Genomic DNA, 18,072 nt, shown 5'->3' with positions numbered 1-18,072 from the left:
CTAGAGATAGAGAGTCACTCATGGATTGAGGATGCTGAATTAGTGTTGGTGTGTAAGAGAGAACATGATTAGTGAGGCGTTGCTACAGTTTAGTAGAAAACACAGGGAACTTGGGAGTGTTGTGGGCAAAGAAACAATGCAGTTCCTACTTACGCAACACAGTCCTGTTCATCCTCTGCTAAGAAATGGTATGTTCGATTATCTGCAGATAAGAAAAAAACTTATAAAAATGAGTTCATTCCCAGTATATAATGTACATTTTGACAACAAATTACCATTGTTTAATACATTTTCTGTAAAAATATCTTTCTCAGTATATGGTTAAAGTAGGGAAGGGTTAGCAACCCTGTCAGATTTGTATTGCGGTTTGTGTCTGCACTGGGGAGATTCATCTCATTTCACTGAAAGTGACGGAAATCCAAAATCTGGAGTTGTCACCAGAACAGGGATAGAGGAGCAATCTTCCAAACAACCTTTAGTTTAATGATTTTTTTAATCTGAATTATATGTGATGGATCAGAACACAATAGTCTAAGTTAGTGAAATAACATTCGAAAAAAAAAAAAAAAAAAAATTATATATATATATATATATATATATATATATATATATATATATATATATATATATATATATATATATATATATATATATATATATATAAAACTATTTTTCAGAAATAAAAAACTGATAATTAGCATGTGCGTATGTATTCACCCCCTTTGTTATGAAGCCCATAAAAAGCTCTGGTGCAACCAATTACCTTCAGAAGTCACATCATTAGTGAAATGATGACCACCTGTGTGCAATCTAAGTGTCACATGATCTGTCATTACATATACACACCTTTTTGAAAGGCCCCAGAGGCTGCAACACCTAAGCAAGAGGCACCGCTAACCAAACACTGCCATAAAGACCAAGGAACTCTCCAAACAAGTAAGAGACAATGTTGTTGAGAAGTACAAGTCAGGGTTAGGTTATAAAAACAATATCCAAATCTTTGATGATCCCTAGGAGCACCATCAAATCTTTCATAACCAAATGGAAAGAACATGGCACAACAGCAAACCTGCCAAGAGACAGCCGCACACCAAAACTCACAGACCGGCAAGGAGGGGTTAGCAATCTAAGTCTGACCACGACATATGGAGGTGGGGCAGTGACATCAGGACCTAGAAGCTAGTAGAGATTAATCGAGTAGCAGCATATACTTCTATAATTTCGCAGTTTTAAGGGGCATCAGCCAGATATGGTATATACATAAGTAAAGTGGTCTAAGCTGCAAAAATGTAACTACATATAAAATATCTGTACCTGAAATTCTTCTTTACCAAGCTTCACCTATTTCAGAGGGCTAGTTTTTTAGCTGTAATCTACAAAATTGACTTATGAACTAAGGATGAGCTCAGTGGGGGTTTGCATCCTTATCCGAACCCACCTGAGAGATCCCACCAGGAAGCTGTCACTGCACTTTTATATATGTGGAGTTATACCGCATTAGAGTTTAAAACATATACATAGCTGCAACAAAAACTATCAAATATCTCTATTGTGCAAAAATTTGTATACAAATAAGTTGCGCTCATATACATGAGTGATCCCATATAACAAATGGGAAACAAAGGTCTAATACCATTGCAGTGAGACACGTTGTAAGTAAAAAAGCAATAAGTGAAAACTGAAAAACAGAGCGTCTGTATGTAAAAGTCTATATGAAAAACTCTTCATCAGCAAAAATAAAAAATGATAATTAAGTCTATATAACAGGAAAAAGTTAACAGTGTGAAAGATGATAGTTAAAATGCTGTGATAAGATCCAGATTCCTTCCACCTTAACCAAAAAAAGAGAGGAGAGGAGGAAAGCGCCACGTATGACAAAACATGTAGCTACGCGCTGACGTCATAATGCTCCATGAGACCCCGGAAGTACGGGTGTTGCTGTTTTTTTCTTTAGCTTGCCGGCTGTTTTTTTTATGTTTTAGGCGGTTGCGTGCGCTCGGTTTTAGCAATAAAGGCTACCTATTTTTTTTAACAATACTACGCTATTGGAGTGTGTTTTGTCCTCTTGCACTGGTGAGCTTTGTCGCAGTGCGCCCCACAGACCAGACTTTCTATTTCCAATCGGGATACCGTGGAAGATTTCTTGCTGTGTCTGGAGGGCTTCAGTAAGATGGAGGTTCCTTAGACCCTGCAGAGAGCTAAATTTGCTGGGTAAGGGTCCCCACACACCAAGTGTGGTTTGTTTTTGATTCAAGAATTTCCCTCCTCCACCCCCCCTTCCTCCTCGCCTCTCTTTTTTGGTGAAGGTGGAAGGAATCTGGATCTTATAACGCCATAGGAACCATCATCTATCACACTGTTTTTCCCTGTTATATGGACTTAATTATCATTTTTGCTGATGAAGAGTTTTTCATATAGACTTTTACATACAGACTTTCTGTTTTTCAGTTTTCACTTATTGTTTTTTTTTACTTACAACGTGTCTCACTGCAATAGTATTACACCTTTGTTTTTCCATTTGATATATGGGATCACCCACATATATATATATATATTACACACACACACTATATATATATATATATATATATATATATGTAGCGGGGTCTCTTTAAGAACTATAAAACTACTGTTCCCAGAACCCCGCTGGTTCCCAGGATGCTTTGAGTTATGCCCCAGAGACTTATGGGGGAGGAAATATAAGGAGGGGGAGAGGCCTAGTTCGCTCTTTTTGGACACCCCCCTCTCTTCAAGCAAGAGGAGATCTGTGCTGAACTGCTGAGGCACAAGGCCTGAAGCCTGGGCCTTGTGCTCTTTTCCAAAGAGCTCTCTGCCAGCCTAGTTGCACCTGAGAGACATTTTCTCATTCCTTGCTGCAGTACACCAGAAGGATTGAAGACTCGGAGGTCGGTGGATTCCTGTTCCTAGACGAAAGGCAGAGAAACCGGACTTGGACTTGTCCGGGTGGTGAGAGCTGTTTAAAGACAGATGCTTTATCTTTATTATTCGTTTGGATTACAAAGTTGTTCTTCAAGTGCACCACCGAAAGATTGCTAGCGAATATTGTTTCACTGGACTTCCATCTAGATCAGTCAGGCCTGACTGCATAGGTAGACAGTGCTGGGTGTTTACCCATGTGGGGAAGTAGCTGAAAAAGGGCAGCGCTAGAGTTGCATAGCAATACTTTATTATGCTGATTACTCTGTTTATCTTTATTACTGGTTACTGCAGGGACCTGATTATGTGTTGCAATCCAAATGTTTGATTCATGTTATTCCTTTTATAAAAACAATAAGTCAGTTATATACTTTCAAAGATTGTCTATGAGCTTGAGTTACCCACGCACGCACACACACGCACACACACATATTTAGAGAGTATAAGTGATTTAATGTGTATTGCTAGATACTAACTGTGCCAGAGTGGATAGTGCAGATTGCCGGGGGGTTGGCGGAGCTGTGCTCAGGACCCAAACCAAACTTGCGGCCCTCTTAAGTGAGGGTATCGCTATATATATATATATATATATATATATATATATATATATATATATATCTATCTATCTATCTATATCTATCTATCTATATATCTATATATATATATATATACACACATACACACACACATACATATTATACATATTATATATACATACACACACATACATATTATATATACATACACACACACATACATATTATATATATATATACACACACACACATACATATTATATATACATACACACACATACATATTATATATACATACACACACACATACATATTATATATATATATACACACACATTATATATATATATATATACACACACATTATATATATATATACACACACACACACATATTATATATATATACACACACACACACATATTATATATATATACACACACACACACATATTATATATATATACACACACACACACATATTATATATATATACACACACACACACATATTATATATATATATATATGTGTGTGGCTGCAGGGAGGGGAATGCCTTGTCCATTTATAATTGGCTCCTCCCTATTGTGTAACTGTAAGGGCTTAAAGCAAAAATGCAGTAAAGAAAATGAGTGATTGAAAAATGTAATAAAAATAATAAATAAATGTAGCAATTCTTTTAGTAAAGCACTTTCTAGATTTATCTACAAAATAATGCAGCGCTAAAAGTCCACGAATAGTGAACTACAATAAAGTAAATCCAAATGAAAATAACGGCGAATAAAGTTAATGAAGTGGTATGAAAATATAATAATGCGTGATCCAGCCTTCACCAATCTGCTTCAACACCCAATGAGAGACTCTCACCAAAAAGAGAGGACTCACACTCAGCTATATGTGTAACAATCAGCTGTCACAGATCCTTCCTCCACTAGTGAAAGGCTCAGACCAAATGAAGTGTCTCATAAGAAAGAGAGCATCCACATAGTGTGATACCGCAACCATAGATTTATTGGTAAGTACAAAGGATAAAAAGGTACTCACATAAAAAAAAAAAAAAAAAATTAAAACAGGCACGTATGCAGCAAATCATGCAAAAGATCGATCGATCGGTGTACACATCAGGAAGAAGTGTGGCAATGGCATGTACGTAGGTTTCTATTGATCGATCTTTTGGATGATTTGCTACATCCATACCTGCTTTGATTTTTCAAATGTTAGTAACTTTTCTCCTTTGTATGTACCAACAAATCTGTGGTTATGGTATCACACTATGTGGATGTTCTCTTCCTTATGAGACACTTCGTTTGGTCCAAGCCTATCTGATGGGAGCCTTTCACTAGCATTTTTTCCCCTGGAAGGATCTGTGGCAGCTGATTGTTACGCATATAGCTGAGTGTGAACGACTCCGTGATGGAGTCCTGTCTTTTTGGCAAGAGTCCATCTCTCATTGGGTGTTGGAGCACATTGGTGAAGGCTGGATCGTGCTTTATTACTTTCATACCACTTCATGAACTTTATTCGCCATTATTTCGTTTTGGATTTACTTATTTATTGTATTTCACCATTCATGGACTTTTAGCGCTGCATTATTTTGTACATTTATCCTTGCACAGTGCATCTGTTTTTTTTTGCTAGCTGCTCACTTTATTATAACAAATTCATTGAATTTATTTATTTTAGGTCAGCGCGGTTCCTCTCCAATTTTTTGTACTTTCTAGATTGAAGTTCAGGTCAGAAAAGAAGCAGAGTATACGGGGACACAACACAATAGGTTTTCTCAGCCTTTTCTACTAGAAAAAAAATAAATGCCATAGCGGCAAACTGTGTGAATTGTTGCGGATCTTCATGCTGCAGTCTGGATGAATCATCCGTTGAGTGGCTTTTAATACATTTGTTGATCTTTAATCAGAAGTGGATGAAAGCCAGGAGAACATACGTGATATGAGGTCGAAGCATTTCTTATCTTCAATGTTCGGCTTCACCTGGCACGTCAACAGATTCAATTTGGCCGGCTGGCGGTTTGGCTGCAAGCAATAGAGAATGACAAAGTTACCATATGTTCATGTAAAGATAACCACTTATAAAAACATATGATTCAGAAAGACTCAAGAAATGTCCAAGATGATGTGAAAAGCAAAGCAACCCCCAACAACCATTTATATAGGACTTCACTGTGGATGGATCAAAGATTAGTTCTTACCAATTGCTTAAGCCGCGTACACACGATCAAACTATCCAGCAGAAAAGTCCGGCGGACCAGAGTCCACCAGACAATCCGCCCGTGTGTGGGCTCCGGCGGGCTTTTTTTTTACCCAAAAGTCCAGCGGACTTAGAAAGTACTTTTGACTCAAAAACTGTATCCCGGACTCGTGTTCGGGGGACAATCCGGCCATGTGTGTGCTAGTCCGCCGGACTTTTGAAATGAATGGACTTGCCCCCCCTCCCCAAAGAACCCCCCCATGTTGAGGGCACGCGGCCTGCTCAGGAGGGGGGGCGCTCGGTTGTCTGCACCTCCTTTCCTCACCGGCATGCACGCTCGGATAAGGGTCTTATATGGACCTAGGGGGGACCCCCACGCAGTTTTTTCGGCGTAGGGCTTCCCCTTTAAGTCCATACCAGGTGACGAGGCCAGCGACGTGTCAATCTCGCCGCCCAAGGCGGCGACATTGACTTCCTTCGCTAGTCCCGGCTACCTGAAGCCACGTTCAAAATGAACGGACTTTCCTCCGTGTGTGGGCAAGTCCGTTCATTTCAAAAGTACGGCGGACTCCCGCCATAGTCCAAAAGTCCGGTCGTGTGTGTGCAGGTCCGCTCGTTCGGAAAGTCCGGCGGACTTTCTGGTGGTTTGTCCGTCAGACTAAGTCTGCCGGATAGTCTGATCGCGTGTACGCGGCATTAGAGTAACTAACACATCATTCTTTGTCTTACTGAAGAACATGAACCATGAAGCCATACACACAGAGGTATTGTTTCAACCTATATAGAAACATTAGTCCAAAGGACATCAGCTTCCGTGAACATTTGTGATGCCTTCAACAAGCTCTCAGCAACTTCCTTCAAGTGCCTAAAAGCTGGATGAACACGGATCGAAAAACTGATCATTCCATTTAGCAGGAATGGCCTTAAAAGTGGCTGTAAACCCTTACATATACCCAATGAAGTGACTGGCCTCAGGTGATAAACAGAGATGAAACAAATACTCCTACATTAGTTGTACCTGTTTATCTACAGTTGTCTTTCCCCCTATATCCAAAGTGCAGAATTTACACTGGATCTTTCAGCTCTGAAAAGCAGGGGGCGGAGAGCTGAAGTTACATCAGAGCTGAGAGCTGATTGGAGGTAAGGGACACACCCGCTTTACACAGCACATGGGAACATAGCTGAGGCTGTCAATCAGCTGGTGATCCCTCCCCTGTCACCATTTTTATCTAGGTGTCAGGAAAACTAATCAGAAGTGATTCATGAAGGTAGCAGAAAAATGAAACAGAAGGCAGAAATTACACTTTATGCTTTGGATGAGACAGGTACATGCTATATAGCAGTGGTCTCCAAACTGCAGCCCAGGGGCTGGATGCGGCCATTTGCTTGCCTTTATCTGGCCCTTGGGGCATGTTTTTTCCCACTAATGCAAGACACTATTCCTCCCACTGACACTAACAATGACCCCAATGATGGGGCACTATTCCTCCCACTGACACCAACGATAGGGCACTATTCCTCCCACAGACACCAACGATGGGGCAATATTCCTCTCACAGACACCAACGATGGGGCACTATTCCTCTCAGACACAAACGATGGAGCTTCCTCCCACTGACACCAACGATGGGGCACTATTCCTCCCACTGACACCAACTATGGGGCACTATTCCTCCCACTGACACCAACTATGGGGCACTATTCCTCCCACTGATACCAACGATGGGGCACTATTCCTCCCACTGACACCAACGATGGGGCACTATTCCTCCCACTGACACCAACGATGGGGCACTATTCCTTCCACTGACACCAACTATGGGGCACTATTCCTCCCACTGACACCAACTATGGGGCACTATTCCTCCCACAGACACCAACGATGGGGCAATATTCCTCTCACAGACACCAACGATGGGGCACTATTCCTCCCACTGACCCCAACGATGGGGGACTATTCCTCCCACTGACCCCAACGATGGGGCACTATTCCTCCCACTGACACCAACGATGGGGCACTATTCCTCCCACTGACACCAACGATGGGGCACTATTCCTCCCACTGACACCAACGATGGGGCACTATTCCTCCCACTGACACCAACGATGGGGCACTATTCCTCCCACTGACACCAACGATGGGGCACTATTCCTCCCACTGACACCAACGATGGGGCACTATTCCTCCCACTGACACCAACGATGGGGCACTATTCCTCCCACTGACACCAACGATGGGGGACTATTCCTCCCACTGACCCCAACGATGGGGCACTATTCCTCCCACTGACACCAACGATGGGGGACTATTCCTCCCACTGACACCAACGATGGGGGACTATTCCTCCCACTGACACCAACGATGGGGGACTATTCCTCCCATTGACAACAACGATGGGGGACTATTCCTCCCACTGACACCAACGATGGGGCACTATTCCTCCCACTGACACCAACGATGGGGCACTATTCCTCCCACTGACACCAATGATGGGGACTATTCCTCCCACTGACACCAATGATGGGGCACTATTCCTCCCACTGACATCAACGATGGGGCACGAATAGTGTCCCCTAATGCCAAAGATACACTGTTTACTCCCACTGACACTAAGACAATTTCAACTCCCAATGGCCACAGTCAGGCTCCCCAAAAGTCTGAAGGACAGTAAACTGGCCCTTTGGTTAGAAAGTTTGTAGACCCCCTGCTCTAGAGGGTTTTGCTTTGTTCATATTTCATCTCCTGAGATTTACAACCACTTTAATGTTGATCCAGTTATGGCCACTCCTGTTCACGAGAAGTCGATCTATCTGCATCACTGATCAGTGTATTCTCATGGCAGGAGAGAATACAATGACACAGCGTGGGGATATCCCCATCCACCTAGACTGTGTGGATGGGGTAATCAGCTCAGTTTTTTTCCATTCAGCCAACTGGCTAAATAAACAAAAAGAAAAACTGAGCCATGTATGGCCAGTTAAAGCACCCACCATCGGGTCCCAGAGTGTTGAATACTGATCTTATTGGGAGTGTTGGCTGTAGCTTTAAACAAGCTCTTTAAGCTGCTTTCAGCAGGCTTTAGCAAGATGTTAACACCATTTACACTGCTAACAGTTTGCTAAACTTTTGTTGAAATTATATCCAGGCTAGAAGTTGAGGGTTCTTTTAGGGCATCAAGAAAGCAGTTTGAATACAAGGGTCAGTCCATAAATTATGTTTTAGCTACAGGTGGTGCCCGGTGGGCTGAGGCAGCCCCTGTCTATTTTTCGTTCTTGAATACACCAACGGCGACATCCCTCTGCTAGAATTCCCGACTCTCTTCCTGTTCACTTGGATGTTTTTGGAACCCCTGCCCACTTTTTCACGTTTCAACTCATCCTGTAAGATTTTCTATAAAACCATATTGGCCGCCGAGGATGGGGAGACGCAAGAGGAACCCAAAGCTGCCCGCGAGCTAGATGGGGTAAGTGCAGGCGAGGGGTGGGGGGGGGGGGGGGGCGCCTTTCACTGACTGACTGGCCAGGGGGGGGGGGGGTTTGTTTCAGGTTTGCCACCACACAGAAAATGGAGCACCAGCCGACACTGCTTTAGAGTAGCATTTACAAATTCAAATTAAACAAATAATTAATAGCGATCTATACAGCACCTGAAAATTTGCCCAAAGGAAAAATGTCCAACGTGCAACGACATGAGACATTATGCAAGTGAACCTTGCCTATATTGCATATGAGGAGGGCATTTCAAAGCCCCCCATAATCTTTTTTAGCTGCCCACAGTAGGCAATACTCAATTTTATTATTAATTTTGCTTTTCAGCTTACCTGAAATGTAAGAATACTGTTTGAGCGTAAATATAAAATAAATGTGCAGTTAGTTTGGGCCTGGCGGTGCATTGAGGCTCCAATAAAGTAATACAATTACCAGCACTGGGGCCCTTCACCAATGCCCGAGGCATATAAATAAACAGCAACATCTGCTATATTGGTATTAGCCAGCTAATGCACTCTTCCCCGAGTATCGGCCAGTAATGTACAATGCAAAGCAATTGAACACTTGTAATGCTGCTCTACTATATTTAGTTAATTTAAGCAAAAAAGATTATTTAGGCTTTAAAGTGATTGTAAACGATCAACTTCTAAAACAATCCATTCAGTCTGAAATATAAATAAAAGGCAAAGCATTTGTGTATATATTTAAAAAAAAACATAAATAACTTTTTTTCCCCCTTTTTTAAAAGTGATCACATTCCCTCTGTTCTCAGCTGCATACGAGCTGGGGGGGGGGGGGAAGCAGCAGGACCACTGAGCTTCTCTGTGTGGCTGTGTAGGGATGGGGCGTTAGGACAGGTCTGATCATTGGAGGAGAGCAGGCTGAGTTCCCAGGAGAGCTAGAGAACTGACTACAGTGTCCTCTCCTGCTTAGTGTGGTCAGTTTAATAGGAAAGGCAGAACACCAGGGATTCCACACAAAGGAAGCAATACAAAGAGTACAGGATACTTTCTCATACAAGTACATGATACAGCAGGCACATATCAGAAATATGAAATGTTGGGGTAATAAACAGTTTAAGTGGGCTAGTAGGCATTGTAAAGGGGTTGTAAACACTTGTGTTTTTTCGCCTTATTGTATCCTATGCATTAAGGTGGAAAAATTACTGTCACTGAGCAGCTTCCCAGAAACCCCCCCCCCCCCCCCCCCCCCGTTTTACTCACCTGAGCCCATTCGTTCCCACGCCAAAGACATGCACATCATCTCTGACCGGTGTCTCGGCTCTTGATTGGATAGATTGATAGCAGCGCAGCCAATGGCTCCGGCTGCTGTCAATCAAATCCAATGATAATGCGCCGGGGCCGAATCCAGCTTTCTGTCTATGGACACAAAAGCTGGACTCGGGAGCATGCCCGCACGGTTACCCCGAGGTGGCTTCATGATGCAGGGAGGAGCCACGAGCGCCGCTGAGGGACCCCAGAAGAGGAGGATTGGGGCCACTCTGTGCAAATTGAACGGCACAGTGGAGGTAAGTAGGTTGTGTTTGTTATTTGTTTTTTTTAAAACACAAGAGTTTATTAACCGAGAGGGCCCAGAGGTAGAGATCGTCAGAGCAGAGCATATTCCAGAGGGTAGTATTGGGGGCATTAGTGGTAGGTTGACCAAAGCACATAAACCCAAGATAAGTATAGTAACAAGTCCTAGCTGCAATCTCAAAACACCCAATAAGAGGATAGTATGCCACCAGTCTAAACGGACATGTTCACCAATGCCAGGAGTCCGGCGGACAAGATGGGTGAACTAGAGATACTGTTGTAAGAGAAGGATTTGGATTTTGTGGGAATTTCGGAGACCTGGTTCAACAGCTCTCATGATTGGCTGGCAACCATTCAAGGGTATACCCTTAATCACAGGGATATAGAGGGTAAAAAAGGGGGAGGGGTATGCCTATATATCAAGAATAATGTACAAGTGAATGTGAGAGATGACATCACTAATTGAGCTAGGGAGGAGATGGAATCCTTATGGGAAAAAGATAAGGGGAAAATAATACTGGGAGTATGCTATAGGCCCCCTAAGCTGAGGGAGGAGGGGGAGACGGATCTCCTATCACAATGTGGATTAGCAGCAAGGATGGGAAGTGTTATTATAATGGGGGATTTTAATTATCCAGACATATACCGGGCGGAGGGAACCAAGGCTCGCCAGTTCCTAAAAGTCTTGCAGGACATTTTCATTGTTCAGATGGTAGACCCACCAACTAGAAATAAAGTGTTACTGGATCTACTGATTACTAACAATAAAAACCTGATCATGGATGTGGAAATACGGGGCAATTTAAGAAACAGCGATCACAGGTCAATTGGCTTCGGTATAAATCACACAAATAGGAAACATAAGGGGAATACAAAGACACTGAATTTCCAAAGAGCCAACTTCCATAAACTATGAACCTTGCTAGAAGGAATAAACAGTTAAAATCTTAGGAACAAAGAACATATAAGAGATGGGTTTGCTTTAAGCGCATATTAAATAAGGGCATTAGCCAATGCATCCATTGTTTAATAAATTTAAAAGAGCGAAGAATAGTCCTGAATGGCTTAACTCCAATGTAAAAATGCATATAAAAGCAAAAGAGAAGGCCTTAAAAAAAATACAAGGTTGAGGGATCATCATCAGCATTCAGACTTTATAAAGAATGCAACAAGACATGTAAAGGTGCAATTAGGGGGGCTAAGATAGGACACGAAAGACACATAGCGGAGGAAAGCAAACAAAATCCCAAGAAATTCTTTAAGTATGTAAACAGTAAAAAAGGGAGAACAGACCATATTGCCCCCATAAAGAATGAGGAAGGGCATCTGGTTGCAAAAGGATGGGGAGATGGCGAAGGTACTGAATTTATTCTTCTCCTCAGTCTTCACGAGGGAATGAGGGGGGATTCCCTAACCAAAACTGCAGTATCCTCATAACACATCACAGGAAGCACCTCCAACGTTAACAGAGGACAGAATTAAAATTAGACTTGGGAAACTTAACATTAATAAATCACCAGGACCATATGGCTTGCAACCGAGGGTACTTGGGGAACTCAAGTAATTGCCAGACCATTGTTCCTAACTTTTACTGACAGCCTACTGACTGGAATTGTGCCAGCTGATTGGAGAAAAGCCAATGTAGCACCAATATTTAAAAAGGGCCCAGAATACAGCCCTTCGAATTACAGACCAGTTAGCCTAACATCAATAGTATGCCAACTCTTGGAGGGGATGATAAGGGACTATATACATGATTTCAGTAACGGGAACTGTATCATTAGCAGTAATCAGCAAGGATTCATGAAGAATCATTCTTGCCAAACCAATCTACCAACCTTCTATGAGGAGGAGATTTGCCAGCTAGATAAAGGAAGACCCGTAGATGTGGTGTATCTGGATTTTGAAAAAGCATTCGACACAGTTCCCCATAAACGTTTACTGTACAAAATAAGGTCCGTTAGCATGGACCATAAATTGAGTACATGGATTGAAAACTGGCTACAAGGGGCGAGTTCAGAGGGTTTTGATAAATCGGGAATGCTTGGAATGGTCAGGGGTGGGTAGTGGGGTCCCCCAAAGTTCTGTGCTGGGACCAGTCCTATTTAATTTGTTGATAAACGACCTGGAGGATGGGGTAAACAGATCAATCTCTGTATTTGCAGATGATACTAAGATAAGTAGGGCAATAACTTCTACACAGGATGTGGAAATCTTGCCAAAAAATCGGAATGGAGCGGGCAACTACATAGCATATGAGGTTTAATGTAGAAAAATGTAAAATAACGTAAATGAGGTATTTGTACTTAAATATCCCCCCTGCCCTGTCAAGTCAAATGAACATTCAACCTATGCAGTGAGATGCGGTGGGTGTGTTAAACCTTCTGCACATGTAAATATCACAACACCTTGATTTTATGCCAAGAATATGATGGAATATAGTACGTATGCATAAATAAAAACATTCTTTAAGGAGTTATCTAATACCGCGCCATGTGCAATGGTCAAGTAACAGTTCTTCACTGAGCACTTCCTCTTCTGCCAAACTTTTCTGAGCCTAGAAAAAGAGAAATTTGTTAATTTATGAAACCTTAATACTAAAACCTTTTTTTCTTTGTGTTTTTGGGCAAAGTGTGGAAGGGTTAAATCCTCTGTCAGGTTTTTATTGCTGTATATTGGAAGATAAACCCCACTATTTGTCCTGCTAATCATGTCACTGGGACAGAAAGTGATGGGAAATCTATACATTTGAGTTGTCACCAAAACAGGATTTGAGAGGAAATTTCAAGGTACCGTATATACTCGAGTATAAGCCGAGATTTTCAGCCTCTTTTTTGAGGCTGAAAGTGCCCCCCTCGGCTTATACTCGAGTCATCGCTGTCTGCCCGCTCGATCAGCGTGTCGAGCAGACAGACAGCGGCCATTCTGATTCAAAAGCCGCGCCTCCGGCTCCCCCTTCGCCTGTGATAGGCGGAACACTGAATTTCCCAGCAGCCTGTGTTCCGCCTATCACGGACTTCGTATCATCCTCGTACTACGGACGAGGATGATACGACGTCTGTGATAGGCGGAACACAGGCTGCTGGGAAATTCAGTGTTCCGCCTATCACAGGCGAAGGCGGCGGCGCAGCTTTTGAATTTTACAATGGCCGCCGACGAACGAAGAGGGCACGGGACGGAGGCAAGGCACAGGACGGCACGGCACGGGACGGGACGGGACGGGACCGGAGGCAAGGCACGGCGGCGAGGCACGGCGGCGAGGCACGGCGGCGAGGCACGGAGGCAAGGAGGCTCGGCACGGGACGGAGGCTCGGGACAAAGGCTCAGGACACAGGTAGGCTGGACACACACACACACACACACACACACACACACACACACACACACACACACACACACACGGATACACACACACACACAGGGATGGATGGATGGATGGAGACACACACACACAGGGATGGACGGACACACAGGGATGGACGGACACACAGGGATGGACGGACACACAGGGATGGACGGACACACACACAGGGATGGACAGGCATGTCTTACCCTCGGCTTATACACGAGTCAATAAGTTTGCCAGTTTTTTTGGGGGTAAATTGGGGGCCTCGGCTTATATTCGGGTCGGCCTATACTCGAGTATATACGGTATATGAATACTTTTTTAAGGCCCCAATTACTCATGTCTGGGTAGTTTCAAAAATATTTTGTAACTATATGTAACTGTGGTGTATAGTTTAAAGGTGAACAGTACTCATCCGCTTATTTGCTCCTCTAGCAATTACAGATCAAAGGTGTCCCTCACCGCTCTGCCCACTGGCACTGCCATTATTACCCTGCCATCTTCCGGATTTTCATTGGGTGGCCAGTTCTGATGAAACTCCTGTGCATGCATCATTGTATGGCACTTAGTTGCTTTCTCTGCATTGGGATGAGCCAAGGTGTACACTACACGTGTGCCGCAGGTAGCGCACACTCATTAAAAAAATTGCTAGGATAGATTTTATATATACATATACATATATATATATATATATACATATACATACACACACATATACATATACATACACACACACTTTTTTTTGTGGGCAGAAGAGACATGTAATATATCTTCTGTTAAAAAATACGTAGAATTTCAGTTTAAAGGGGTTGTAAAAGCTTTTCTTTTCTTTTTTTTAAAATAACAAACATGTCATACTTACCTCCATTGTGCAGTTTGTTTTGCACAGAGTGTCCCCAATCCTCGACTTCTGGGGTCTCTCAGCAGCACTGGTGGCTCCTCCCTGTATCGAGTGTCCACGTTGCAGAAGCGCTCTCCTTGGTGGACACCCATGCGGGCGCACTCCCAAGTCCTGCATCTTTGTCTATTCACACAGAACGCCGGACTCGGGCCCCCCCGCCAGCACCGGATTTGATCGACAGCAGCGGGAGCCAATGGCTGCACTGCTATCGATCTATCCAATCAGGACACAAGACACCAACCAGCTAGAGCTGGTGTGCTTGTTCCCGGATGGAGGATGAACGCGTTCAGGCAAGTAAAACGGATGGGCTGCGGGGCTGCAGCACTACAGAAGGTTTTTCAACTGAATGCATCAAGGTGAAAAACCATGAGGGTTTACAACCCCTTTATTATTCTATGTTAGCTGCCATTTTATGCTAAAAAAAGGCCTAAGGGTGACAGCAGGGAGCATTCAACTAAGGGGTGGGTACTCGTAATGTCCTTTAGAGTCCAAATGTCAACACCAGCTCATCTCTAATGTCTCTCTTATGTTACTTTAATGACAAATGAAGAGGAACTGAAAAATTACTACCTATTTATCCCAGCATGCTCTGCACCAAGCCTTCCTCTCAGAGGGAAGCAGATGACAAATTTGCATATTGATGTGCACATTTTTCAATTGATTGACATAAGCACGGCTATGGTATTTAGCATCTCACTTTTACTGATACATCACTGCTAATTACGAGTAATTAACACCATAATTAACCATGATTAATTGTACACTACTACTAAACGGTTATAGTGCCCGATGAGGTCAATGGTAAAATTCACCAAGAGGATACAGGTTTCATACTTATGCCAAGGTATGATTTTCAAAAGAAACAAACCTACTGCATGCATGTATATTTATGTATACATTGTGTATTTTATATATATATATATATATATATATATATATATATATATATATATATATATATATATACATACATACATATACATATACACACATATACATATATACACACACACACACATACATGATCTGCCCCATGAACATGCGTTTGCTCAGCGGAGATCGCTCAGTTGATACCCGCTGATCCGGCGGATGACAGAGCGGTCCCTGCACACTGCGCTCTGTCAGATCTCCGCTCTCCTCTATGGGGGATCGGATGAACATGGACCATCTGTCCGTGTTCATCCGATCCGCTCTGCAGACGGATAGAAAAATAGGATTTTCCTCCGTCTGCAGAATCGGACCATAGCGGAGACAGATGATATCGGTTGTCACCACACCAGACCCAACAATGCAGACGAGCTGAAGGCCACTATCAAAGCAACCTGGGCTTCTATAACACTTCAGCAGTGCCACAGGCTGATCGCCTCCATGCCATGCCACATTGTTGCAGTAATTCATGCAAAAGAAGCCCAGACCAAGTGTTGAGTGCATACTATACTGTACATGGACATACTTTTCAGTAAGCCAACATTTCTTTTTTTTTTTTTATTGGTCTTATATAATATTCAAATTTTCTGAGATACTGAATTTTGGATTTTCACTAGCTGTAAGCCATAATCATCAATATTAAAAGAAAGAAATGCTCGAGATATATCAGTGTGTGTAACATATCTACAGTATATAAAATTTAAATATATGAGTTTCACTTTTTGAATTACTGAAATAAATAAACTTTTTGATGATATTCCAATTGTATGAGATGCACCCGCATTTGCCAAGAACAAAAAAAAAGTACACACACACACACACACACACACACACACACATAGAAACATATCATTTTTTTTGTTCTTGGCAAATGCGGGTAAAGAACACGCCATAACAAATTAAGTCATGCTGAGACAAAAAAAAAAAAAACTAACAAAAAACAACCATACATAATTTCAATGGGTATTAACAGAGCTCATATCATGCCTTCTACTGCAAATTGGCATGAATGATTCACTTAAACAAAAAGGTAAAAATGTGATACAGGTCATTTGCTTCGGAATGGAACAAGGACATACCCATCGCTCTTTTTGAACAGGAAGCCATGTTTTTCTGTGCCATACTGCATGTTTCCTTGTAATTGGTGCATACTGTACACCAGCTGCTTACTGATGGAATCCTGTAGAGATAATGCAGAATTGTTAAAATGCTAGAAAACAATGGAGGCAACTCTTCTGTAAACAGTTTGAATATTTAATAGAAACTGGTCACAAAATGTCTCCCTGCATCATATCAAAAGAAAGGAGTCTAATCATGATACCCACCATGTCCATTGTGAGAAGAATCTCTGTTTACATGATTATAATTTTGTGGTCGGGGGTTCAAGAACATTGCAACGGTTAAAAAAAACCCACAAAAAAAAACAAAAAAAATAAATAATGCAACATAACTGTTAATAAATGGAGGGAGGCCTTGCCTCCGAAACATGTTGACTGTATTTGATGCTCTTAACTAATAAACGTTTCAAAAAGACCTTTAAAAGAGAAGTTTTTTTTTTAAATCATATATATAAGGATTGAACACGTCAAAAAATTGGTGGAGTTTGTGGGCACATAATGAGAGGGAAAATCAGTAAAGTATAAATTTTATTACAGCATATTTAAAAAAAAAAAAACATATAAACAACATACAAACAACACCCTGTATGGACACAGTTACCAGTTACCCAATAATGCAGTTGCAGAGGGCTGGATCTAAGGTACAAGGATTGGTCTGATAATATAGCAAAGTGAAAACATTTTTTTTGATCCAGCAATGCCTCCAAGAACTTGCTCATTGATTTGTTTCACTAAAATATTAGCTTCCTCAGGACAGATACTGGGTAGGCACTGGTATATTTAAAAACAATATTAAGCACTGGATGTTGGCATGGTGAGGGTCTCCCCTTCCTTTTTTAAATCATACTTACCTAGGTGGAGGCAGCATCGGTCCGGTGCTGCATCAGTCCCCTGCTGACCCTAATGCCGCGTACACACGAGCGGACTGTATGGCGTACTTAGTCCGTCATACAATCCGACGGACAGTCCGTCATACTTTCGACTGAACGGACTTGACCACACACGGATGCACAAACAGTCCGTCGAAAGCTTGCGCGATGACATGTACAGCACGTACGACGGGACTAGAAATAGGAAGTCCAA

The 18,072-nt window shown here is 42.3% G+C and overlaps 1 protein-coding gene across 1 annotated transcript in view; it reads right to left on the bottom strand.

Annotated features, from left to right (window-relative positions):
• Window positions 1-18,072, bottom strand: part of LOC143935274 (arf-GAP with SH3 domain, ANK repeat and PH domain-containing protein 1-like) — a gene marked incomplete in the record, with an annotated part of 307,045 nt that overhangs the window by 63,060 nt on the left and 225,913 nt on the right. The window contains 4 exon segments of the mRNA XM_077459017.1: window positions 154-202; window positions 5,411-5,498; window positions 13,185-13,254; window positions 16,951-17,051. Of these exon segments, the coding sequence (XP_077315143.1) occupies window positions 154-202; window positions 5,411-5,498; window positions 13,185-13,254; window positions 16,951-17,051 (308 nt within the window).

The sequence above is a fragment of the Lithobates pipiens genome, unplaced genomic scaffold, assembly GCF_037356315.1.
Source record: "Lithobates pipiens isolate NorthernLeopardFrog02 unplaced genomic scaffold, aLitPip1_a1.2 Scaffold_28, whole genome shotgun sequence".
NCBI lineage: Eukaryota > Metazoa > Chordata > Amphibia > Anura > Ranidae > Lithobates > Lithobates pipiens.
This window is presented reverse-complemented; position numbering and strand designations above follow the sequence as displayed.